Source organism: Giraffa tippelskirchi, chromosome 11 (assembly GCF_054371585.1).
Source record: "Giraffa tippelskirchi isolate mGirTip1 chromosome 11, T2T-mGirTip1v1.2.pri, whole genome shotgun sequence".
In the NCBI taxonomy this organism is placed as follows: Eukaryota; Metazoa; Chordata; class Mammalia; order Artiodactyla; family Giraffidae; genus Giraffa; species Giraffa tippelskirchi.
In genome coordinates, this window is record NC_137285.1 from 118,073,621 (window position 1) to 118,099,326 (window position 25,706).

The 25,706-nt window shown below is 47.2% G+C and overlaps 1 protein-coding gene across 12 annotated transcripts in view; it reads left to right on the forward strand.

Moving 5' to 3' along the window:
• Positions 1-25,706, forward strand: part of DENND2B (DENN domain containing 2B) — a 197,720-nt gene that overhangs the window by 143,249 nt on the left and 28,765 nt on the right. For 10 of the 12 annotated variants that reach the window (XM_081540771.1, XM_081540766.1, XM_081540765.1 and 7 more), the window contains 2 exons: positions 14,706-15,965; positions 19,303-19,439. In XM_081540771.1, coding sequence (XP_081396897.1) covers positions 14,706-15,965; positions 19,303-19,439 — 1,397 coding nt within the window. The remainder of the gene's footprint in view (positions 1-14,705; positions 15,966-19,302; positions 19,440-25,706) is intronic. The other 2 variants (XM_081540774.1, XM_081540776.1) reach the window with 2 other exon arrangements.

Here is a 25,706-nt window from a genome sequence, read left to right on the forward strand (position 1 = left end):
GACATTTTAGGAATCAGCAAACTAAAATGGACTAGAATGGGTGAATTAAACTCAGATGACCATTATATCTACTACTGTGAGCAAGAATCCCTTAGAAGAAATGCAGTTGCCATCATAGTCAACCAAAGAGTCCGAAATGCAGTACTTGGATGCAATCTCAAAAACGACAGAATGATCTCTGTTTCCAAGGCAAACCATTCAATATCACAGTAATCCAACTCTATGCCCCGACCAGTAATGCTGAAGAAGTTGAAGTTGAATGATTCTATGAAGGCCTACAAGACCTTCTAGAACTAACACCCAAAAAAGATGTACTTTTCATTATAGGGGACTGGAATGCAAAAGTAGGAAGTCAGCAAACAACTGGAGTACAGGCAAATTTGGCCTTGGAGTACAGAATGAAGCAGGGCAAAGGCTAACAGTTTTGCCAAGAGAACACACTGGTCATAGCAAACACCCTCTTCCAACAACACAAGAGAAGACTCTACACATGGACGTCACCAGATGGTCAATACCAAAATCAGACTGATGATATTCTTTGCAGACAAAGATGGAGAAGCTCTATACAGTCAGCAAAAACAAGACTGGGAGCTGACTATGGCTCAGATCATGAACTGCTTATTGCCAAATTCAGACTTAAATTGAAGAAAGTGGGGAAAACCACTAGACCATTCAGGTATGACCTAAATCAAATCCCTTATGATTATACAGTGGAAGTGACAAATAGATTCAAGGGATTAGATCTGATAGAGAGAGTGCCTGAAGAACTATGGGTGGAAGTTTGTGACACTGTGCAGGAGACAGTGATCAAGACCATTCCCAAGAAAAAGAAATGCAAAAAGGCAAAATGGTTGTCTGAGGAGGCCTTACAAATAGCTGTGAAAAGAAGAGAAGCGAAAGGCTAAGGAGAATAGGAAAGATATACCCATTTGAATGTAGAGTTCCAAAGAATAGCAAGGAGAGATAAGAAAGCCTTCCTCAGTGATCAATGCAAAGAAATAGAGGAAAACAATAGAATGGGAAAGACTAGAGATCTCTTCAAGAAAATTAGAGATACCAAGGGAAGATTTCATGCAAAGGTGGGCTCAATAAAGGACAGAAATGGTATGGACCTAACAGAAGCGGAAGATGCAAAAAGTGGCAAGAATACACAGAACTATACAAAAAAGATCTTAATGACCCAGATAACCACAATGGTGTGATCACCCACCTAGAGGCATACATCCTGGAATGCGAAGTCAAGTGGGCCTTGGGAAGCATCACTACAAACAAAGCTAGTGAAGGTGATGGAATTCTAGCTGAGCTATTTCAAATCCTAAAAGATGACGCTGTGAAAGTGCTGCACTCAACATGCCAGCAAATCTGGAAAACTCAGCAGTGGCCACAGGACTGAAAAAGTCAGTTTTCGTTTCAGTCCCAAAGAAAGGCAATGCCAAAGAATGCTCAAACTACCGCACAATTGCACCCATCTCACACACTGGCAAAGTAATGCTCAAAATTCTCCAAGCCAGGCTTCAACAGTATGTGAACTGTGAACTTCCAGATGTTCAAGCTGGTTTTAGAAAAGGCAGAGAAACCAGAGATCAAATTGCCAACATATGTTGGATCATCGAAAAAGCAAGAGAGTTCCAGAAAAACATCTATTTCTGCTTTATTGACTATGCCAAAGCCTTTGACTGTGTGGATCACAACAAACTGTGGAAAATTCTTCAACAGATGGGAATACTAGACCACCTGACCTGCCTCCTGAGAAATCTGTATGCAGGTCAAGAAGCTACAGTTAGAACTGTACATGGAACAACAGACTGGTTCCAAATCAGGAAAGGAGTATGTCAAGGCTGTCATCCTGCTTATTTAACTTCTATGCAGAGTACATCATGTGAAATGCCAGGCTGGATAAAGCACAAGCTGGAATCAAGTTTGCCAGGAGAAATATCAATAACCTCAGATATGCAGATGACACCACACTTATAGTGGAAAGTGAAGAAGAACTAAAGAGGCTCTTGATGCAAGTGAAAGAGGAGAGTGAAAAAGCTGGCTTAAAACTCAACATTCAAAAAACTAAGATCATGGCAACTGGTCCCATCACTTCATGGCAAATAGGTGGGGAAACAATGGAAACAGTGAGAGACTTTATTTTGGGGGGCTCCAAAATCACTGCAGATGGTGACTGCAGCCATGAAATTAAAAGAAACTTGCTCCTTGGAAGGAAAGTTATAACCAACTTAGACAGCCTATTAAAAAGCAGAGACATTACTTTGCCAACAAAGGTCCATCTAGTCAAGGCTTTTGTTTTTCCATTAGTCATATGTAGATGTGAGAGTTGGACTATAAAGAAATCTGAGCACTGAAGAACTGATGCTTTTGAACTGTGGTGTTGGAGAAGACCCTTGAGAGTCCCTTGAACTGCAAGGAGATCCAACCAGTCATTCCTAAAGGAAATCAGTCCTGAATATTCATTGGAAGGACTGATGCTGAAGCTGAAACTCCAAAACTTTGGCCACCTGATGCGAAGAACTGACTCATTGGAAAAGGCCCTGATGCTGGGAAAGATTGAAAGTGGGAGGAGAAGGGACTGACAGAGGATGAGATGGTTGGATGGCATCACCGACTTGATGGACATGACTTTGAGTCAGCTCCGGGAACTGGTGATGAACAGGGAGGCCTGGCGTGCTGCAGTCCATGGGGTTGCAAAGAGTTGGACATGACTGAGTGACTGAACTGAACTGAATAGGGCTTCCCAGGTGGCGCTAGTGGTAAAGAACCTGCCTGCAAATGCAGGAGACATAAGTGATGCCAGTTTAGTCCCTGGGTCAGGAAGATCCCCTGGAGGAGGGCATGGCAACCCACTCCAGTATTCTTGCCTGGAGAATCCCATGGACAGAGGAACCTGGCAACCTGCGGTACATTAGGGTAGCAAAGAGTTGGACATGACTGAAGCAACTTAGCACACACACACCCGAAATAGGAGTAGGAGAGCTAAATGTGCATTCTTCCCCCCATTAGTTTTGTATCCTTGGGGAGTACCTCCTCTTCTCTTTGTCTGTTGCCCAAACTATCAAACAAGTGGGCGACCAGTGCAGGTCTTGTTAACTTTGGATTCCCTTTCCATTCAGTCCACTGACTCTGAGAAAGAGAGAAGAAAAGGAACCTTAGAGCTCATTTGGTCTCAAGCACTTGTTTGTTAGTTTGGGCAACAAACCCAGAGAAGGCTAGGTCATCTCATTTATTTTCCCTGTTACCACAGGTGACAGAATTACCAAACTTTTCAATATTATGAGGGCCCCCTTATCTTTAGCTTCTAACATTGTCTTTATTTTGCCTTAACCACCCCCAGCAGCCATGCCTCAGTCCCACAGTCATTGTTTTAGGTTTTTGTTTCAACAGTGCTCCACTTCTCGGTACCAAAATCTGTGCCAGTTGTCTGCTGCCACATAACCACCGCCAATTTCATAGTGTCAAACAGCCATTTTATTATGCCCACAGACTCTGTAGGTTAGCTAGTTTCACACAGAGACTGCAGGCATGGCTGCTGCTGCTGCTCACGATGTCTGGCACCTCAGCTGGAAAGACTTCAAGGCTTGGGGCGACTCAGTGGCTAGGGGCTGGTGTCTCCTGGAATCGTCTGATCTCACATGTCTGGGGGGTTGATGCTGCCTGTTGCTGGGACCCCAGCTGGGATTGTCAGTCAGAACACTCTCTCCACATGGCCTGGGCTTGCTCACACCCTGGGAGACTGGAAGCAGAAGCTGTTGGTTTCCTGGGGCCTGGGCCTGAAAAGCGGCACAAATTCATTTCTACCATGTTCTACTGGTCAAGCAATTTCAGAGCCCAGATTCAAGATTAGCGGTTGTTTTGACAGCAGGCATGTCATTTGGGTACTGTGTTTTAAGTGAAGTTGCTCAGTTGTGTCCAACTCTTTGCGACCCCATGGACTGTAGCCTACCGGGCTCCTCTGTCCATGGGATTTTCTAGGCAAGAGTACTGGAGAGGGTTGCCATTTTAAAACCATCACAAATATCTTTAGCAGGGTTTCCTGGAACTACATTTTTCTCCCTCTTGGCTTTGCACAGTGCCTGGTTCTGCTTTATATGGCAGTTCCATTTTTGCTGGACTAGGGCATTGGGGATGTTCCCATATGGCATCATTTTTCACCTGCTCAGAGATGGCTTATGTCTGTTAAATACTCTCTATTCAGTGCTGCTACTTCACAGAGGACTAGGGATTGATTCCCCCCCAGAGAAGAGCTCACCATTCCTCTTTGTGCTTCCATAGAAATCAGCCAGGTGACAAGCAGATAGATGTACTCCTGGAGGTGGATTGGTGACTCAGTTTCTTTTCAGATACCGTTCTGCTTACCCTGACAAACCGAGGCTGACTTAGGAGTCTCTGTGTGTGATGGTCCAGGTGTAGCCCCACATGGAGGATGAGGCTGTCCTGGACCCTCTGGCGGGCTTCCAGCCATTTGAGGTGAAGCTGCTTTGTGAGCAGGATGGCCAAGATGTGCATGTCAGCCTCTTTCTAACTTCTGTCCCAGAGTGAGATGTCAGTTACTGAGGTGAGCCCCTGCTCTGGCCTGGGGCACAAACTTCCGGACTTGGAGATAGGACTCTGGCAGGCCTGCTCCCTATTCTCCTTCTGGGTACCCCAGAATACGGCTTGGGGGAGGGCAGTGAGCATGCCGTCTCCAGAGCTGGGGCGGTCACGTGGTGATGGGAGCCCACTGACGCCCAGTGAGCCAACAGGGCCCACTTTAGTTGAGCAGCCCTGGGATAGTGGTTGACCAACTCCAAGGCACTTTCATTTGGGAGCAGGTTAGACACCTGCTTAGTAGGGACTAGGCATAGTGGAAGCTGGGCCCTGAGTAACCTTCATCTACAGACAGGCTCACATCATGTTACCCACAGCCCATCTCAGTACCTCTGAGGCTATTTCCTGGACTCCAGGAACCTTCTCCAACTGGCCCCAACTTGGTCCTCTTCCTGATACTAATACTTCAGGAGCTCTGTGGCCAGAGCATGCTGAGTTGAGAACAGTCTTATCGTCAAGAGCTAAAGACAGCCTTCCCTCCCAAAAAATCCCTGGGTGACCTTGACAGTATATGTGGTGTTCCTTGTCATGAATGCTTCCTGCTGTGTTACTGGAGAATGGCCCAGGTCACTAACCCAAGGGCTGGGTCATATTCTTATGAAACAGCTCCAGAGGGAAGGGCACATATATTGCACTTTAACTCTCACTTTCTGTCTGTGCACGTGTGTCCGTGTACACACACACACACACACACACACACACACACTGCTTTCTCTTTAAGTTTGTTTCTTATTCTCTACCTTAGTTGATGCCCTTTCTGTCCTACCTACTTGTCTTACACATTTGTGTGGGGGGTGTGTTTATGTTCCTCTGTTAAATTCCCTTTACATTCTCCCCCTTCCCTCTTTCCTTGTATCTGTTTATCTTACTCCCTCTCCTGTCATGTTGGTTTTGGCCAGTCGTGTGCCACAGTGCTGGTGTCCACGTCTGTGCTGCGCAGCAGAGCTGGCCGCCTGCGGGTGAGGCAGTGGCATGAGGGCCCAGTTTCACTGTGTCTGCTCTCCTGGGAACAGGCTCTGAGATGTTAGAATAAAGAGCAAGCGGTGATAAGATCAGAGTCTTAAGTGTCTTTTAGCTGTTTTGTATTTACTTCTCTTTTATAGTTCTCCTGTCTTCCTGAAACTGTTACTGGTGTTCAAACACTTTCAAAGTCTACATCATCTTAGTCACACAGCTAGTATGTGAGGATACTCAGAGCAAATGTTTCCCACTGTTTTATAGACAAAGAGCCTGAGGCTCAGAGAATTTAGGTGACTTTGCTCATGAGCACATCCAGAACGTGACGGAACCAAGACGAGAACAAAACCCAGGTCTCTAGACTCTTGGCCTAGGATACGATTTTCGCCTTGTGGGAGAAGGCTTTGGGACTGACAGCCATGCTGGGCTGCACTAAGCGGTTTGTGTACCTTTCTATATTGTTCTTCGGGTCATATGGCACAAAGAGGGAGGTGAGGAAATTTGTGAACAGTGCCCTTGGGGAATCATAAGGAGACCTAGGTTTTAATCCTTTTTTTTTATTCGTTCATTTAGTCATTCAGCACAAATGTATTAATTCCTACTAAATTCTAGATGCCATGCAAAGAGCTGGGGATATCAGGGTTAACAAGACACTGTCACCACCTTCAAGTAGGTTCACTGGTACATAGTCTAGTGAGGGAGGCAGGTGAGGAAACCGTACAGTCCAATAAAATGTTACAAAGTCCCAAAACAGACTTTTTCCAGGCACAGTGGAGGCATCAAATCTCACATCTCCACCTGGGTGAGGGGGTTAGTGTCAAGAGAGATACCACAGAGGAGCCACAGAGATGTGTAAGTGGACAAGCCAGCACTGCAGCAAAGGAGACAGAATGTGTCAAGGCCTAGAGTTGTGAAAAGTAAGGAATTTGATGTGACTAAGCGTGAGATGCAGATTTATTTGGAGAAAAAGACAGTATGAGTTGATAAAGGACACATAGGGACCAGATCATGAGGTCTCTGTGATCCATGCCCGTGAATTTGCTTTTCATTCTATAGATAGTGGGGAGTTAGAAGCACGATGAGTTTTGTAGTTTAGAAAGATGTCAGGAGACGAGAGGATGGCCTTGGAACTGGGTTAAGAACGAAGGCAGAGAGGGAAGTCGAGAGCTTGTTTTAATAGTCCCAGTGAAAGGTAAGATCTGAATCAAGGTGGCAGCAGTAGCAGTGGGGATGGCACGGGGAGGGAAGATCTGAGGTCTTCAGCATCGAGTACATCGTTGAGTCTGGGGAGGAAGCTAGATCAGATGCTTCAGGGAGAGGGAAGAAAGAACAGATCTGACCTTGTCTTCCCTCTGAGGAATGAATTGGGAATATTTACAGGAGTCAAAGCCAGGGTGAAGGAAGCAGAAAGCAGCCTAGGAATGAGATTGTGTGAGAAGACACTCAGCCTGGGTGCCTGGGAATGAGACCAAGTGGGGTTCTTCAGTCTATGCGCCGCCCCCCGCCCCACCCCATAGATAGGCATGAGGTCCCTAGCCCTTCACGCCCACTCACTACTCACTACTCACTGCCTGCACTTTTCCTACATGAACAGCGTTTCACTCTCCACTGGATTATTCCAGTCATCATACAAACATGCACTCTGTACCCAACATTCCCCTCCAATTACCACCTCATTTCCTTGTTCCTCCTTTAGGGAAACCTTTGAAAGAGTTGTTTGAGCTCCTTGTCTCCATTCCCTGTCTTTAATTTCTTGAATTCCTTCCAGTCAGGCTTCCCTTCCTGCAACTCCACCAGAATCTCTCTTCTCAAGATTACAGTGACTACCTAAATCTAGGGATCACTCTGCAGTCTTTTCCTTGCTTAGTTGTTAGCAGATTTGGCTCAACTGATCACTCCCTATTTCTCGAAGGTCTCAGGATATCACTCCTCATGGTTTCCTTCCTTCCTCCCTACATGCTCTTCCCAGTTTTCCTTCACTAGTTGTTCCTCCTCTACCTGAGCTGGAAATGCTAGAATGCCCCAGGGTTCAACCCTTGGACTTCCCTAGATACACTGACTCCCTAGATGGTTCATCTAGCCCTGTCAGTCAGTTCAGTCTCTCAGTTCAGTTCAGTCACTCAGTCCTGTCCAACTCTTTGTGACCCCAAGGATGGCAGCACACCAGGCTTCCCTGTCTGTCACCAACTCTCGGAGCTTACTCAAACTCATGTCCATTGCGTCAGTGATGCCATCCAACCATCTCATTCTCTGTCATCCCCTTCTCCTCCCACCTTCAATCTTTCCCAACATCAGGGTCTTTTCCAATGAGTCGGTTCTTCGCATCAGGTGGCCCAAGTATTGGAGCTTCAGCTTCAGCATCAGTCTTTCCAATGAATATTCAGGACTGATTTCCTTTAGGATTGACTGGTTGGATTTCCTCTCTGTCCAAGGGACTCTCAAGAGTTTTCTCAAACACCACAGTTCAAAAGCATCAATTCTTCAATGCTCAGCTTTCTTAATGGTCCAATTCTCACATCCATATGTGACTACTGGAAAAACCATAGCTTTGACTAGCAGTCTTTTGTCGGCAAAGTAATGTCTCTGCTTTTTAATATGCTGTCTAGGTTTGTCATAGCTTTTCTTCCAAGGAGCAAGGATCTTTTAATTTCATGGCTGCAGTCACCATCTGCAGTGATTTTGGAGCCCAAGAAAATAGTCTGTCACTGTTCCCATTGTTTCCCCATCTATTTGTCATGAGGTGATGGGACTGGATGCCATGATCTTCTTTTTCTGAATGTTGAGTTTTAAGCCCACTTTTTCACTCTCCTCTTTCACTTTCATCAAGAGGCTCTTTAGTTCCTCTTCTCATCTAGCCATGAGGTTTTAAAATAATATCTGTATGCCACTGACAAATCCCAAATGGAAATTTATAACCCCAAGTCCTTTCTACCAGGTGCTCAGGCCCAGAACTGTGATTCATCCTTGACTTTCCTTTGTCTCTTACCTCTTATCCACTCTGTCAGCAAATCTGATTGGCATAGCCCTGGAGAAATATCTATCTGTCCTGCTGTTGTTCTAGTTCAGGCCACAGTAACTTCTTGCTTGGATTATTCCAGTGCCCTTTACATGATCTCACTGTGTAAGACCTGCTTCCCTACACTTCATTTTCTGATATGATCAGAGCATGTCATTCTTCAGCTCACACTCCTTCAAGAGCTTCCTTTCTCAGAGTAAAGCCTTCCTATTGGTCCGTGGGCTTTTCTGGTGCCTCTGACTGATCTCCAGCCCACTCCTCTTCTTCACACTGCACTCTGGCCATTCTGGCCCCTTGGTTGCCCCCGGAATACAGTAAGTATGCAGTTGCCCCAAGCCTCTGCCCTCCTGCTCCTCTTGCCTGGAACATTCCTCCCCTGGATAAACATATTGGTTACTTCCTTAAGGTTCTGTTCTCATGGTCCCTGGCAGAGGGGCCTCCCCTGATCACCTCCACTGTTAAGCTGTGCCCCTTTACCCTGCTTTATTCTCCTTCATTGGCCCCACTACCCTCTCACAGCATGGGTTTGTTTATTGTCTATTCACTCAAGACAAATAAAGCCATACTGTCTCCCTCTACCAGACTATAACCTGTAGAGAGAGACTGTCTAGTTTTATTCTCTGCTGATCCTTGATGCCTAAAATAGTACCTGGTGTGTAGTTGGTGCTCAGTACATGCTGGTTGAATGGATGAAGAGCCGAGGCGTGTCTCAAGCCTGATACGGTTGGCATACTGTGATCTGGCAACTAGGTGGCTTCCTTTGTCCGCTTGCTCAGGGTTCAGGGAAGGTTGGCCATGAGCTGTCCCAGGAGCCCTGAAGATGTGAAGCTGGAACCTGTCAATGGCAGAACAAGAGACCAGACACAAAAAGAGGCTTTGCTCAGGTGCTTGGCTTCCTAAGGCAGCCTGGGTCCCGGCACTGTCATTCTCTTGACCGTAGTCCTTCCTCGTCCAACATGGGGAGAGTGGCTTTCACCTCCAACCTCAGTTTGAGGAACTGGGAAACAACTGGAGAGTGAAGCTGAGGCCCAGAGTGAGCACACTCTCCCATCCGTGCCACGGAGATGCCACCTGTTGTGTGCACTCATTGTCACAAGGACACACGCATCCATCCTGTGCTCTAGGTGAGGATTCTCCTGAGCCTCCTCAGCTGGGGAGTAAACCCTGATGGAAGCTGATTCTTGGGACTGTAGAGCTAGCTTCACTTCCATGGAATGCTCAGGGGAGACCCCCAAAAGAGTCCTGGAGCCTTGAGCAGTGAGAGAAAGGGAGAGAGAGGTGCAGTCCGAACACGCAACCCTTGGCAGCAGGTCTCCAGGGAAGTGCAAGAGAGAGGCATGAGGATAGGAGGCCCAGGACGGTGGTCCTGCACTGGGGTGGGGATGGGGGGCCACTTACACACAAGCCCAGCCTTTCCCACCACATCACTTTGCTACTGTGTTGTAGCAAATCACCCTAAGACTTAGGGGCCTAGAACAATCAATGATTTCTCACATTTCTTGTGCATTCACTGAGTAGTTCCTCTACTGGCTTCCCCTGGGTTTGCTCATGTAGCTGGTTCATTGGCTCCAAGATGACCTCACCGTGTGTCAGGCCCATGTGGTGGCTGGGGGGCCGCAGTGACACTGAGCATGGCCTCCTCTGAAACACTAGACTGGCTTTTCTTATGTGACAGTCTCAGGGCAGAAACCCAAGTGTGTGAAGTTGGAAATGTCAAGGCTTCTTGAGGCCTCAAATTTGAAACTGAGACAGTTTATTTTCTACCGTATTCTATTCATCAAAGCAAATCACAGGGTCAGCCTAGAATCAAGGGGCAGAAGAATAGACTCTACCTTTTGATAGTGTGAGCTGCAAAGAATTTATGACTGTATTTAATTTACTCCTTTCCCTTCCCAGGCTTCCCTGATATGTGTGTGTGTGTTAGTCGTTAAGTCATGTCTGACTCTTGGCTCAGAGAGTAAAGAATGTGCCTGCAGTGCAGGAGACCTGGGTTCGATCCCTAGGTTGGGAAGATCCCCTGGAGAAGGGCATGGCAACCTACTCCAGTATTCTTGCCTGGAGAATCCCACGAGCAGAGGAGCCTGGTGGGCTACAGTCCATGACATTGTAAAGAGTCAGACACGACTGAGTGACTAACCCTTTCACACTTCTCCCCTCCCATCCTGAATGTTTAGAATCCAAAGACAGGTAAACTGTTTTAAAAAGTTTATCAAGTGTTTATTCTGAATAGGCAGCTGCTTGTTAGTGTTAGTCATTATCAAGCTAAGATTGAGTACGTGTGTTAGCTACTGAGCTCAACACTTGATCTGTATTGTCTCTATTCCTTACAACAGTCCGCTGAGATGTGTGTTCTTTAAACCTCCATTTTATTTATTTATTTATTTTGTGTGATCTGCTTCTGGTCATTTTCCTTTCTAAAAAGAAATATTAATTTTTTAATTGAAGGATAATTGCTTTACAGAATTTTGTTGTTTTCTGCCAGAGATACGGAAACTGAGGCTTAGAGAAAGTTATCTGCACAGTCATGTAGGTTGTTAGTGGCTGTGCTGGAACTTAAACCCTGCTACTGTGATGTTCTTACCCTCTACTGAGAACAACCAGCCTAGATAACCTGGTGAAAAACTTACTAATAATAAAATGTCATAATGAGTTACAATGTTCTACATCATTTCATATCCATAGTCACATGTGCCCATTACAACAACTCTGATGTAGTTAGAGCAACATTTTGCGGAATTGATACAGGCAGCTTATAGAGCCTGTGTGGCTGTGCCCACGGTCACATTCCTGATACCAGGTAGAGTCGGAAACGTGCAGAGATGCAGTGAGTTCTACCCTCAGGTGAGCACTGGAGCCCCAGTAGGGGCGGGGCCTTATCGATGACCGTGGTTGAGTGAATGCTGCTGCTTTGTGATGAACCTGAGGTGCCTGGACTCCAGGTCAACGTAGTCAGGCCTCCTTTTGACCCCCAGTTGCCAGAGCACATTGGCTTAGCCTGTGTGGGGGACTGGGCGAGGAGCACTTGTGTCTCTGGGCCCCAGATGAGCCAAGATCCGAAGACCAGGACCTTTAAAGGAAGGGCCTGTCTCTTCTCTGTTTTATCCTTCACTAGGAGAGAAAAACTAAGCCCCGGTTAAAACAGACTAGGCACTGAGAGAATTTCTTAACCTGTGGGAATGTCTTCATGTTCGAACTACTGAGGAAACTTACAGAGTCATCCTTTCTGAAAGCATCAGGAGCAGGCTGGAATCTTAACAGACCAGAGGTTCTCAGTGTTTTTCTGTCCTCCTGTGGAGAGCCATTTCCCCCATCCCCCAGGGGCTTCATGCACTGGTGAATTCTCACCTTGAGGGTCGAGGAGATGCATCATAGGGGAAAATTTATCAAAATGACCAAAGAGATGAGGCATATAAAGTTTGAAAGGGCTTTCTGAGAGATTCTGAGTCTCATTAAATACTGGCCACCACTGACTAGGATTCAAGCTTCATGAGGACATGAATTTTTGTCTCTTGTTTATTCTGATAGCTAGCGCCTAGAGCAGGGCCTGGCACGTGGTAGGTGCTCACTAATTGCTTATTGAATGAGTAAACACATGACAAGGTCGTCTTCTGTTAAAGGCATCTTCTCCCGCCTCCAATTGAGAGTAACTGAGACACAGAGTCCTTTGTGTAGCCCAGACGCTTGTTGCCTTACAGGGCTGGACTTTGACCTTTTGCATCCGTGGTTCTGTGAAAGAAGCGAGGGACCTGGGCCTTTCTTGATTATGAATAGGTCGGGCTCTCCCCAGGCTCCAGCTTGGCACGTTGCCCTAGCCCTGCTCGCCCTGGGGAGTACTCTTTTCACACCTCCTCGCTGAGCAAAGTCTCTTTGGTCATCAGCTCGGCTGGGCACCGGATTTCTCTCATCTGTGCCCGTGTACACGTGGGATGGCTCTTGTTTGACTTGCCCTTTTAAAAACAACTTAAGCATGTTGAGGTTTCCTGTTGACTGGGGGCAGCCAAAGGCTATGACCCAACAGGGAATTGTTGGCCAATCCCTGACTCACCCGAGCTGCAGTTTTCTGTGTGTGATCGAGCAGCGACAGCAGCCTGGCTCAGGGGCAGCTGGCTGCGTTCCTCAGATGGCATGGTGCTCTGGAGCCTGTGAGCCTGGACCGCCCTACTCTGAGGGCCTGGGGATTAGGGTCAGATGGACCTTGGGAGCATGCAGTGTTGGCAAAGCCCTGCTTTCTTTGAACTAAAGCAGTTTGGGAACATTTCTGAAAGTTGACAGTGCTTGCCCTAGTAGACAACTAGAAAAGAATGCCAACTAGGAAGTATGCCCATGGTTCTCTTCAGTCAGCTCACCTGTACCTTTTCCTGTCTTTATTTGTTCATCATTCATGGTGCACCTTCTAGACACTGAGTAGGTGTCCCTCCACCTGGAAGAAATCGTGGTCTCATAAGAAAGACCAAGAGGTTCCCTGATACTTACAAACACTACACTGGAGACAGGACTGGGCCTAGAGCTGTGGGGGTCTCTACTGATCTATGTCTAGGGACCCGGGCAGTTCACAAGGATGGTAGAGGCCACTGCCTCCTCTTTAGAGCAGCAACATAGCGTAGTCCTGGCTTCACCACGTACCAGCTGAGACCTTGAATGAGATGTTTAACTTTTGTATGCCTCAGTGTTTTTCATTTGCAAAATGAGGATTATAATAAAGTATAATAATAATATGACAGAGTTTTGTGAAGATTGAATGAATAAGACCTATTGAATGTTAAGACCTATCCTAAAGAAAATCAACCCTGAATATTCTTTGGAAGGCTGATGCTGAAGCTGAAGTTCCAATGCTTTGGCTACCTGATGAAGAGCCGAGTCATTGGAAAAGACCCTGATACTAGGAAAGATTGAGGGCAGGAGGAGAAGGGAGCGACAGAGAATGAGATGGTTGGATGGCATCACCTATTCAATGGACATGAGTTTGAGCAAGCTCCGGGAGATAGTGAAGGACAGCAAAGTCTGGTGTGCTGCAGTCCATGGGGTCTCGAAGAGTTGGACATGGCTTGGCGACTGAACAACAACAATGTAAAAACATTTATTTAGAACTGTTGCCAATATTTGCTAAGATCTGTGTGTTGATCTGGAGCTGGGAGGTGGCTTGTTTGATATGATACCACTGCTGGAGGCTAGAGCTATGAAGGAGCTGGTCTCCTCTCCCCATTAGCCTCCTCATTGAGACAGTGGAAGGAATTCTTTCTTGAGGGGCCCTTCTGATCCTTTTAGGGGACCTCCCTGTAGCTCAAATGGTAAAGAATCTGCCTGCAATGCAGGAGATCAGGGTTCAATCCCTTGGTCAGGAAGATCCCCTGGAGAAGGGAATGGCAATCCACTCCAGTATTCTTGCCTGGAGAATCCCAAAGACAGAGAAGCCTAGTGAGCTACAGTCCATGGGGTTGTAAAGAGTCCGACATGACTGAGCAAATTAACACACGCACACCTCTGATCCTTTTGAGACCTTCAGGGATCTGAGTTCTGATCAAGACCCAAGCTGAGGTGGAGTGTCTTGTGTCTAGTAGCAGAAGCCTTAGGGGAGATGGGGCTTGTCAAGGAGATAGATCAGAGAGGTCAAGTGCATATTTGGGACCACTTTAGGAAGTGGGTGCTGGAGATGCTTTGTAGCAGCTCATGAGAGTTGATCATGAGTGTTTCTTCCCAACTCCACATCCAGTGAGGTCACATGGGTGGTCTGAACTCAGCCATAGTAGGAATGTTTATAATGTGGAAGTTGACAGGTATGACAAATCTATGCTTTCTCCCTACAAGGAGCCGATTATTAAACATTTAGCAGCACACCCCTGGTCTTACTGTTCTCTGATTGGCAGAGGTGGACTTTGGGGATGCTCTGGCCTGTCGTAGACCTGGCTTCTATGGTAGACAGTACCCAGGGCCTCTGGGTATGAACTGGGCAGAGAGACCCATTGAGCATAGCCTGCTGTGGATAAGATGTTTCTTCCTGAGGACAGCTTTGGAAGGTACATTATTGCATATAGTACTTTGAGCTTGAGAGCCCCATAGGAAAGGGGTGAGCTGAGCTCTTTAAGAATAAAACAGTGTTGTCAGGCCACGCACTGCCATTTCTCTTTTTCTTTTTTTCTCCTAGGTCTCAGTCAGTCTCTCCACCTCCGGTTCTCTCCCCACCGAGGAGTCCCATCTACCCACTCAGTGACAGTGAGACGTCAGCCTGCAGGTACCCAAGCCGCTCCGGCTCCCGACTGCTCCTCAAGGACTGGCATCCCCGTGAGCCTTCACCCCAGCATCCTCAGGCCCGCTCCCCCGACACCTCACCACCCATCTGTCCCCTCAAGGCCACCAGCTTCGCTTATCTGGACAGAAGCCCTGCCGTGTGCAAGAGAGAGGACCAGAAGGAGAACGTCCGGGGGGCAGCCCAAGATGTAGAGGGCATTACTGCTTGCCCCCCCCTCGCCCAGAGCACTCCGTCCCTGGGGTCAGCAGTGGGCTCCCGGAGTGTCTTTCTGAACCGCGCTGGCCCCCGTGCCCACAGCCTGGGCATCCGGGAGAAGATTTCAGCATGGGAGGGTCGCCGAGAGGCTTCACCCAGGATGATCGTGTGTGGAGAGAAGCGGGAGGGCTCTGGGGGCGAGTGGGCGGCCAGTGAGGGCTGCCCCAGCGTGGGCTGCCCCAGTGTGGTGCCGTCCCCCTGCAGCTCAGACAAGACCTTCGACTTCAAGGGCCTCCGGAGGATGAGCAGGACCTTCTCCGAGTGTTCCTACCCCGAGACCGAGGAGGAGGGAGAGGCACTCCCTGTGCGGGACTCTTTCTACCGGCTGGAGAAACGGCCAGGCCGGAGCGAGCCCAGTGCCTTCCTCAGGGGGCACAGCAGCAGGAAGGAGAGCTCAGCAGTGCTGAGTCGGATCCAGAAAATTGAACAGGCCCTGAAGGAGCAGCCGGGCCGGGGGCTCCCCCAGCTCCCCAGCAGCTGCTACAGCGTAGACCGAGGGAGACGGAAGACTGGGACCTTGGGCCCCTTGGAGGAACCCACAGGGAGCGCGAGTGTGAGCACTGGCAGCCGGGCAGGAGGAGCGGCTGGAGTTGGGGGGGAGGCGGGCCCACCCCCGGAGAGGGAAGGCAGTGGCCCCGCTAAGCCAGGGACCCCTGGAAATAGCCCGACCTCCCAGCTGCTGCTGCCGAAGAGCTCCCCTGATCCCGCTGTGAACCCTGTCCCCAAACCCAAGCGCACCTTTGAATATGAGGCTGACAAGAACCCCAAGAGTAAGCCAAGCAATGGTCTACCTCCTTCACCCACACCTGCTGCTCCACCCCCCCTGCCCTCCACCCCAGCCCCACCCGTCACCCGGAGACCCAAGAAGGACACACGAGGTCACCGCAAGTCCCAGAACAGGTAACGAATGCCCCTCCAGTGATGCAGAGCTGGGCACAGCGGCTTTGTTTTCAATGGAGGATGCAGGAGCAGACTGTGGTTGCAGGTCACAGTTAGTAGTGCTTTGTAAATTCTGGAGCAGCAGATGATGTTAGGTGAAACATGAGCTAGGCAAAAAAGGTTGATGGTTCTTCTGCTCTTGCAGGGGATCTTCCCAACCCAGGGATCGAATGCATGTCTCTTATGTCTCCTGCATTGACAAGCGGGTTCTTTACCACTAGTGCCACCTGGGAAGCCCTGCTTAAAAGTGAGTGGGAGGGTGACACGACATTCCAAATGTCATGTCCTGAAGATGTTGGCTGGTTTGGCTGTTGTGGTAGAGCCCTACTGGAACTTCTTCTATGGGAAGGGTGAAAGTGAGAGTCACTCAGTCGTGTCCAGCTCTTTGCGACCCCATGGACTGTATGGACTATGCAATCCATGGAATTCTGCAGGCCGGAATACTGGAGTGGGTAGCCTTCTCCAGGAGATTTTCCCAACCCAGGGATCGAACCCAGGTCTCCCGCATTGCGTTCTTTACCAGCTGAGCCACATGGGAATGGTAGGGCCATCTTACTTTTAGATTGATGGGGCGGTCCCTTGAGGACTAGTGGGATCTTAGCCTCATAACTACCTGAAATGCCAGCTAGAGATTTATTTCCTTGGCTGAAACATTATCTAAATACTGCATGTTACCATTAACACAGTAGGCTTGACGCATTTAACATGATTTACTCTTTGCTGAGGGCTGCCTGGGTGTATAGGAACCCTGGGCTTATATGAAGAGGGGATCTTTGGATCCAAAAAGGGGAGATTGATGGAAAACGGAGAGAAAGAACATTTCACCTACTTCCTGGCCATGTCCAGAAGGACCTGTTCTGGGCCTCACATTGACTTCCTGGTTCGTCTCAGCATTCCTGACACTGCACTGCCCAGACCATCTCCACAATTGCAGTGACTTGGGAGCTGGAGCAGCTGGAGTTGGTGCAGGTTGATAGGCACCTTGTTTTCTGAGTAGGAGTGGGCTGGGAACCAGCTTCCTGTGCACGGCCTGTCGTCCTGCCCCTCACTGCCTTTCTCTTCTAACCTAATGCCAGGTGGGCACTCAGGTTTCTTTGACTTCTGGGGGTTCTTCAACCTGACCGCATACTTCAGGCTTCCACCCAGCATATCCCAACTCATATAGAAACTTTCCCGCCATGTACAGAGAGGAAAACATCACAAAGGCTCAAACTCATGAGCTAGAAGAGACACTGGCTAAATGTAATTCCATGTTCTGGCCCACCTCAGCATGCTCACTGACTCTGTAAGTCTGTAACACCCTGCTGTAATGTTTGCTTTGTCTTTGTGTGTGTGTGTATGTGTTAGTCGCTCAGTTGTGTCCAACTCTTTGAGACCCCATGGACTGTAGCCTGCCAGACTTCTCTGTCCATGGAATTCTCCAGGCAAGAATACTGGAGTGGGCTGCCATTCCCTTCTCCAGAGGAACTTCCCAACTTTGTCTTTAGTCATCTATTTCTGGCAAAATCTGTCTAGAGCCTGCTGTGCACCGAGGCTTTGTGCTGGTCAGGGGGACACAAGGGTGCATAACATTCAAGGAGTTGGTAACCTGGTACAGGAGATAGATGCACAAATAAATTACAGATGTTGTGGTCCCTACCCAGATCCATGGGCAGGCAGAATGCTGCTGAAACCCAGAGGAAGAGACATCTTAACTGGGGAGTGAGGGAACCCTCCTCAGAGAGGGAGCTGCTGAGCTAAATTTAGGAGAGCAGGAAGTACACAGCCAAGTGGAAAAAGGGGATAAGAGGAGAGAGTACTTCAGCCTGCAGGTTTTACACATACACACCCACATATTACATTCATAATATATACATACATCCATATATGGTGGAGTCACTTCAAATGAGAATTAACAGCAAAGTTAAATCTCTATTTTTAGGGGGAGAAAAAAAGAGAATCTGTTTGACAAGCACAGGCTGAGGATGAGATAATTTAAATCTGTTGTGCCTGGTACAATTCTTGTATTTAATATACCTTTTTATTTAAAAAAGTATAGAATCCTTATATTTCTGTTATTCAACCAAAGAAAAATCTTTTTAAAAGTCTGGAGGAGATACTGACTGTATCCATCATCATGAAAGACCCTGTGCTGGTCCTCGATATGATACCTTCCAGAGGGCTTTTCAAGGATAATTTGGCTGAACATGGCTTGTATCATTTGCTGAGCTGAGAACTGCCTGCCTGAGATGTTGACTCCACTGTATACGTTGCTGAAGGCTTGCTTTCACACCAGCAGTGGCTTGCAGGTCAGCTTTCAGAAACCTCTGTGCTCAGCCATTCGGTATTTAGCTGGTTGAGAAGTCTGGGCCAGAGACAAAGATGGGGGAGTTACCATGGTAGCAATGGTAGATATGGTGATGGTTGTCAGTATGAGGCTCCCAGAAAGTGCAGAGTGAGAAAGAGAGTCCTGAAGACAGAACTCTGAGACTGTGGCATTGGAAAGGCAAGTGGAAAGGGGGACCCCTCACAGGAGCTTGAGAAGCAATTGAAAACTAGGAGGGCCTGTGTCACAGAGGATCAGGTAAATAACCAAAGGGAAGGTAGGTCTTGGAAGTAGCTTCTGGCAGCAAATTGCCTTCCCAGTTCCTCTCAGAAGTGGTATGATTTGTCTTGAGGGCTCAGGCCCTTCTTGTTTCAACAAACTACCCACCACCAACTGCTTCCCTGACCCCTGAACAGCTCTGAGCATCAGCCGTCCAGTGTTGAGCCCTTCCTGCATGCTCAGCGCCTGAGCCCTTGCTCAGATGCAGGCATGGTGTGAGATTCTAGAGCAGACAAAGCACTCAGTACCTGTAGTCATGGCAGATACTTCTCAAAAAATTATATTCTCCAGGGCTTGGAGGCCCAGGTCAAAACCTCAGACCCTGGAGTCCGACAGCCTGTATGAGTCTTACCTCTGTCACTTTATCTCCTTGAGCCTCAGGCTAATCCATCTTAAAGTGGCATGATACTTAGTAGCAGCATGGTGAAGATGAATGGGCGAACATGTATAGAGCATCAGACACAGCGTCCGACACATGACATCCTTTTCAGCTGTGATGGTTGTTATTGGTATTAGTTGCAGGCACCCAGGCTGAGGCCTTTCAGACCATTTATCTCTTCATTTGGATGGTAAGTTTGGATCCATCTTGATGCTTTGCTCAGTGGCTGGTTTAGTGAGGAGGACCTCCAGTCTTGGCTGTTGCTCTTGGCCATTCCCTGCCAGGGCAACAGGGTGTGGTTCAGCCAGAATGACTCATACTCTTGTCATCCACAGAAAATCCTTTGAGTTTGAGGATGCATCCAGTCTCCAGTCCCTGTACCCCTCTTCTCCCACTGAGAACGGTACTGAGAGCCAACCCAAGTTTGGATCCAAAAGCACTTTAGAAGAGAATGCCTATGAAGATATCGTGGGTAAGCAGGGGCCGAGCGACGGGCTGACTCGTCTGTGGTGCTGCAGAAGCACAGCTGCGGGACGGGCACTTCCAAGTTCCACTTCATTCTCTCTGGGCAGATGTGGCCTGACTTCTAGAACTTCTCAAGGAAAGGGGCAATCAGAGAAAGAGGCTTACCAAAGACTGAGCAGCTGAGAGATTAAAGCCTGGCTTTGAATGAATTAGAGCCCAAAGGGCTCCTGGGACCACAAAAAGGGGGAACCACACTGTCCCTTTATTTTTGAAAGTCTCTGGAGTCCGATAGGTGCCCTTTCTTAGCTGTGTATCCTTAGGCTTTTAACTTTCAACTTTTTTGAGACCTTTTCTCTTATGAAATGATGATTTTTTTTAATTTTTAATACTTAGTAAATTTATATTAAAAAAAGAAGAGTCACTAAGTAGCAAATGATGGAAACATACAGTTGACACTGGCAGAAATACTTGGGGAGGTGGGAGGGAGGTTCAAGAGGGAGGGGACATAGATATACCTATGGCTGATTCATGTTGATGTTTGACAGAAATGGTGATGATATTTTTATGGTAACAACAATAATAATAGTAGTAATACGCAAGATTACTGTTAGGATTAAATGAGATAAAATAGATATCAAAGTACCTAGCATGATACCTGGTCCTTAATATGTATCTCTCCTACTCTTCCCTTAAAGTAAGTGTGAAAGTGTCTGAGATTTCACTCTGCTTGCAAGTTAGCAAGTCTAGCCTGTTCCGGTTCACAGATAACGGCAGAAGACAGAGGTGCTTGAATCATAGAGGACTTTACTACTCATGCACAACGGGCCACACGAGCTTGATGTTCACATGGGTTCCCCTAGCTCCCAAGTCCCATGGGGCAGTGGGAGGAGGTCCAGGTAGAGGCTGTACACATGGTGGGTCTATTATGTCCCAGCTGGGGAACCTCAAGCTTAGGAAACCCCGAGCTTTTCAAGGGGCTGCTGGCAAATCTGTTCAACCTTTGCCCCATAAGCAGACATTATTCTTATTATTCTGGGCAGGAAACAGATCTGCCTCTGCCCTAGAGGGAGACTCTATCCCCAAGGCTGTTTGCTCTATAAACATCTTTGAAAAGGTACTTGGGAACCATTAATTTCTCTTGCTCAGGTTGGAAAAGTAGAACACCGTGGAGAATTGTCCTCCAGGTACTGGTAGGATATGGATATTGTGTTGGTAAACTTGCATCTGAGCGTCAACAAAAAGCAATAATAATAATAGTCGAAACTCAGTCAGTTCAGTTCAGTTGCTCAGTTGTGTCGGACTCTGCAACCCCATGGACTGCAGCACGCCAGGCCTCCTTGTTCATCACCAACTCCCAGAGTTTACTCAAACTCATGTCCGTCGAGTCGGTGATGCCATCCAACCGTCTCATCCTCTGTCATCCCCTTCTCCTCCCACCTTCAATCTTTCCCAGCATCAGGGTCTATTCCAATGAGTCAGTTCTTCGCATCAGGTGGTCAAAGTATTGGAGTTTCAGATTCAGCATCAGTCCTTCCAACGAATATTCAGGACTGATTTCCTTTAGGATGGACTGGTTGGATCTCCTTGCTGTCCAAGGGACTCAAGAGTCTTCTCCAATACCATAGTTCAAAAGCATCAGTTCTTCAGTGCTCAGATTTCTTTATAGTCCAACTCTCACATCCACACGTGACTACTGGAAAAACCATAGCTTTGACTAGACGGACCTATGTTGACAAAGTAATGTCTCTGCTTTTTAATAGGCTGTCTAGGTTTGTCATAGCTTTTCTTCCAGGGAGCAAGCGTCTTTTAATTTCATGGCTGCAGTCACCATCTGCAGTGATTTTGGAGCCCAAGAAAATAAAGTCTCTCGCTGTTTCCATTGTTTCCCCATCTATTTGCCATGAAGTAATGGGACCGGATGCCATGATCTTAGTTTTCTGAGTATTGGGTTTTAAGCCAACTTTTTCACTCTCCTCTTTCACTTTCATCAAGAGGCTCTTTAGTTCTTCACTTTCTGCCATAAGGGTGGTGTCATCTGCATATCTGAGATTACTGATATTTCTCCCAGCAATCTTGATTCCAGCTTGTGCTTCCTCCAACCCAGCATTTCTCATGATGTACTCTGCATATAAGTTAAATAAGCACGGTCACGATTTACAGCCCTGCCTTACTCCCTTCCAGATTTGGAACCAGTCTGTTCCATGTACAGTTCTAACTATTGCTTCTTGACGTGCATATAGACTTCTCAGGAGGTAGGTCAAGTGGTCTGGTATTCCCATCTCTTTCAGAATTTTCCACAGTTTGTTGTGATGCACACAGTCAAAGGCTTTGGCATAGTCAGTGAAGCAGAAGTAGATGTTTTTCTGAAACTTTCTCACTTTTTCAGTGATCCAACAGATGTTGGCAATTTGATCTCTGTTTCCCCTGCCTTTTCTAAATCCAGCTTAAACATCTGGAAGTCCACAGTTCACCTACTGTTGAAGCCTGGCTCGGAGAATTTTGAGCATTACTTTGCTAGCATGTGAGATGAGTGCAATTGTGCAGTAGTTTGAACATTCTTTGGCATTGCCTTTCTCTGGGATTGGAATGAAAAGTGACCTTTTCCAGTCCTGTGGCCACTGTTGAGTTTTCCAGATTTGCTGGCATATTGAGTGCAGCACTTTCACAGCATCATCTTTCATGATTTGAAATAGCTCAACTGGAATTCCATCACCTCCACTAGCTTTGTTTGTAGTGATGCTTCCTAAGGCCCACTTGACTTCCCACTCCAGGATGTCTGGCTCTAGGTGAGTGATCACACCATTGTGGTTATCTGGGTCGTAAAGATCTTTTTTATATAGTTCTTCTGTGTATTCTTGCCACTTCTTCTTAATATCTTCTGCTTCTCTCCATACCTATCTGTCCTTTATTGAGCCCATCTTTGTATGAAATCTTCCCTTGGTATCTCTAATTTTCTTGAAGAGATCTCTAGTCTTTCCCATTCTATTGTTTTCCTCCATTTCTTTGCATTGATCATTGAGGAAGGCTTTCTTATCTCTCCTTGCTATTCTTTGAAACTCTGCATTCAAATAGGTATATCTTTTCTTTTCTCCTTTGCCTTTCTCATCTCTTCTTTTCACAGCCATTTGTAAGGCCTCCTCAGATAGCCATTTTGCTTTTTTGCATTTCTTTTTCTTGGGGATGGTCTTGATCACTGCCTCTTTTATAGTGTCACGAACGTCCATCCATAATTCTTCAGGCACTCTATCAGATCAAATCCCTTCAATCTATTTGTCACTTCCACTGTATAATTGCAGGGGATTTGATTTAGGTCATACCTGAATAGTCCAGTGGTTTTCCCTACTTTCTTCAATTTAAGTCTGAATTTGGCAATAAGGAGTTCATGATCTGAGGCCACAGTCAGCTCAGTCTTGTTTTTGCTGACTGTGTAGAGCTTCTTCATCTTTGGCTGCAAAGAATATAATCAATCTGATTTTGGTATTGACCATCTGGTGAGTCATCTCTTGTGTAGCTGGAAGAGGGTGTTTGCTATGACCAGTGCGTTCTCTTGGCAAAACTCTGTTAGCCTTTGACCTGCTTCGTTTTGTACTCCAAGGCCAAATTTGCCTATTATTCCAGGTGTTTCTTCACTTCCTACTTTTTGCATTCCAGTCCCCTATAATGAAAAGTATATCTTTTTTTGGTGTTAGTTCTAGAAGGTCTTATAGGTCTTCATAGAACCGTTCAACTTAAGCTTCTTCAGCATTACTGGTCAACGCATAGACTTGGATTACTGTGATATTGAATGGTTTACCTTGGAACGAACAGAGATCATTTTGTTGTTTTTGAGATTGCATCCAATACTGCATTTCGGACTCTTTTGTTGACTATGATGGTTACTGCATTTCTTCTAAGGGATTCTTGCCTACAGTAGTAGATATAATGGTCATCTGAGTTAAATTCACCCATTCCAGTCCATTTTAAGTTCCCTGATTCCTAAAATGTCGATGTTCACTCTTGCCATCTCCTGTTTGACCGTTTCCAATTTGCCTTGATTCATGGACCTAACATTCCAGGTTCCTATGCAATGTTGCTCTAGTCGAGGCTAGGTTGCGTTTATTTTTGGGTTTTATCTTAATTCTGGCCAAATTCTCTTCAGCAGGGGTTTCCGTTTTGTTCAAGTGAAGTGTGTGTCTCAGCACAGGTCCCCAAGGAGAAGTCTGCGTCCATGCACTTGACCACTCCTGCCCTCCTCTCTGTCTTGTCTCTGCCTTGGGCCTTGGGGCTGAAGACCATAGTCCTAATGAGTATATTTGTGCATTTGTGCTAAGTCGCTTCAGTCATTTCCAACTCTTTGTGACCCCATGGACTCTAGCCCACCAGGCTCCTCTGTCCACGGGATTCTCCAGGCTAGAATACTGGAGTGGGTAGACATTCCCTTCTCCTGGGATCAAACCCAGGTCTCCTGCATTGCAGGTGTATTCTTTACCTTCTGAACCACATACATAGTTTCCCCCAATTACTTTTGATAATGATCTACCAGAGTGGTACAATTGTTACAATTGATGAACCAAAATATCATTATCATCCAAAGTTCATAGTTTACGTTAGGTTTCACTCTTGGTGTTACAGATTATATGTGTGTGCTAAGTCACTGCAGTCATGTCCCACTCTTTGCAACTGTATATATTATAGCCCTCCAGGCTCCTCTGTCCATGGGATTGAAAGGTTGTTGCTGAGCCACAGAAAAACGGCTGGGATTCTTGGCCTCTGGAGGAGAAGAATTCAATCCTGGGCCAGAGACGAGGCTGGATCGCTCAGAGCTTTGGTGTGATAAAGTTTTATTAAAGTATAAAGGAGATAGAGAAAGCTTCTGACATAGGCATCAGAAGGGGGCAGAAAGAGCACCCGCCTGCTAGTCTTCAGCTGGATGTTATATAGTCACTAGCAGTTTGTTAATGTAAGAAAGGAATGTCTTAAACTCAGAATGGCACCAGACCCCTCATCCATAAGATGTATTTTGGAATAATCTGGGCACCGGACATTCCGGGTCATAAAACGATTGACTTGAATTTTGCAGAAAGGCAGATCATGCAAATAGTTTCATTTACATAGATTAGGGGAACAATATCTGAGTATAACATACTGGTTTGTCAGGTAGGTTCTGAGCCCATAGGTGGAAGACAGCGTTTGGGGTAAATGCACAGTACATTAACATAGCTTAAGACAAACATTTCCATAAGAAAAATGCATTGGTTAACTCAAAGTTTGAGAATAGTTAACTTCAGGTGAAACCAGGTGTCATGGCAACACAGTATTTTAAGAGAAACCTCTTTTAAATTTGTATAGAGAAGGGAAAAAATATCGCTAGTTTGTTTCCTCCTGCCGCTTAAGAGAGATAAAATGTCTGACACTTGCAGCCTATTTCCTCCGTTTGGAGACCCCTGGCCTTCCTGCCTGTTGCCCTCTCAGGATTTTCTAGGCAAGAATACTGGAGTCGGTTGCATGCCCTCCTCTGAGGATCTTCCCCATCCAGGGATTGAACCCATGTCTCTTAGGTCTCCTGCAGCGCCACCTCGGAAGCTCAGTGAGTGTGTTACAGAGAGGAATGGCCCTAGTGGAGAGCCCTCCAGATAAGACTGTGGGATCCTAGGAAGAGAGAGTCATCTAATCCCTTGTTTGATCTGAATCATCAGGTTCCTTACAGCCTGGCTGCTCCAGCGCTTCTGGGGAGCCAGCAGCAGTGCTCGGACCCACACAGGCACTGCTTTCTCAGGGTTGGGGTGTATCGGATGTGGCCGCCTGAGGCTCAGTCGTCTCTGAAAGTCTCTCGGAGCAAGATTCCCCAGAACAGCAGAAGGGCTTAGGGAAGGAGGCCTCTTCGGTTACATCGGTTACATCGGGGAGAAACTTTGTATGCATGGCCACCCAGAGCTGAGCTCGGTCAGGAGCTGTGGGGGACAGAGGCACAGCCCCATCTTCCTCCCCACCCCAGAGCATAGTGCACTCCTGTTTGCTCTGTTCTGAGAGAAATCCTCACGTGTCACTGCTGCCTGGGGCCCTGGAAGCAGCCGGTTGGCTGCTGCGGTGGGCAGGGCAGGGCAGGTCCCCCTCAGGACCCAGGCACTGCCGGCCCTGGGGCCTCAGCACTCTCTTCTGTGCTGCCCAGGGACCTCACTGGGGAATGCTCTTGCATCAGCTGAACTGGAATAAGAGAAAGGGATGCTGTGACCGTTTCTCCCTGTCCAGAGCTCCACAATCGCAGGGTTCTGTTTGGGGGTATCTGGGGGCTGTG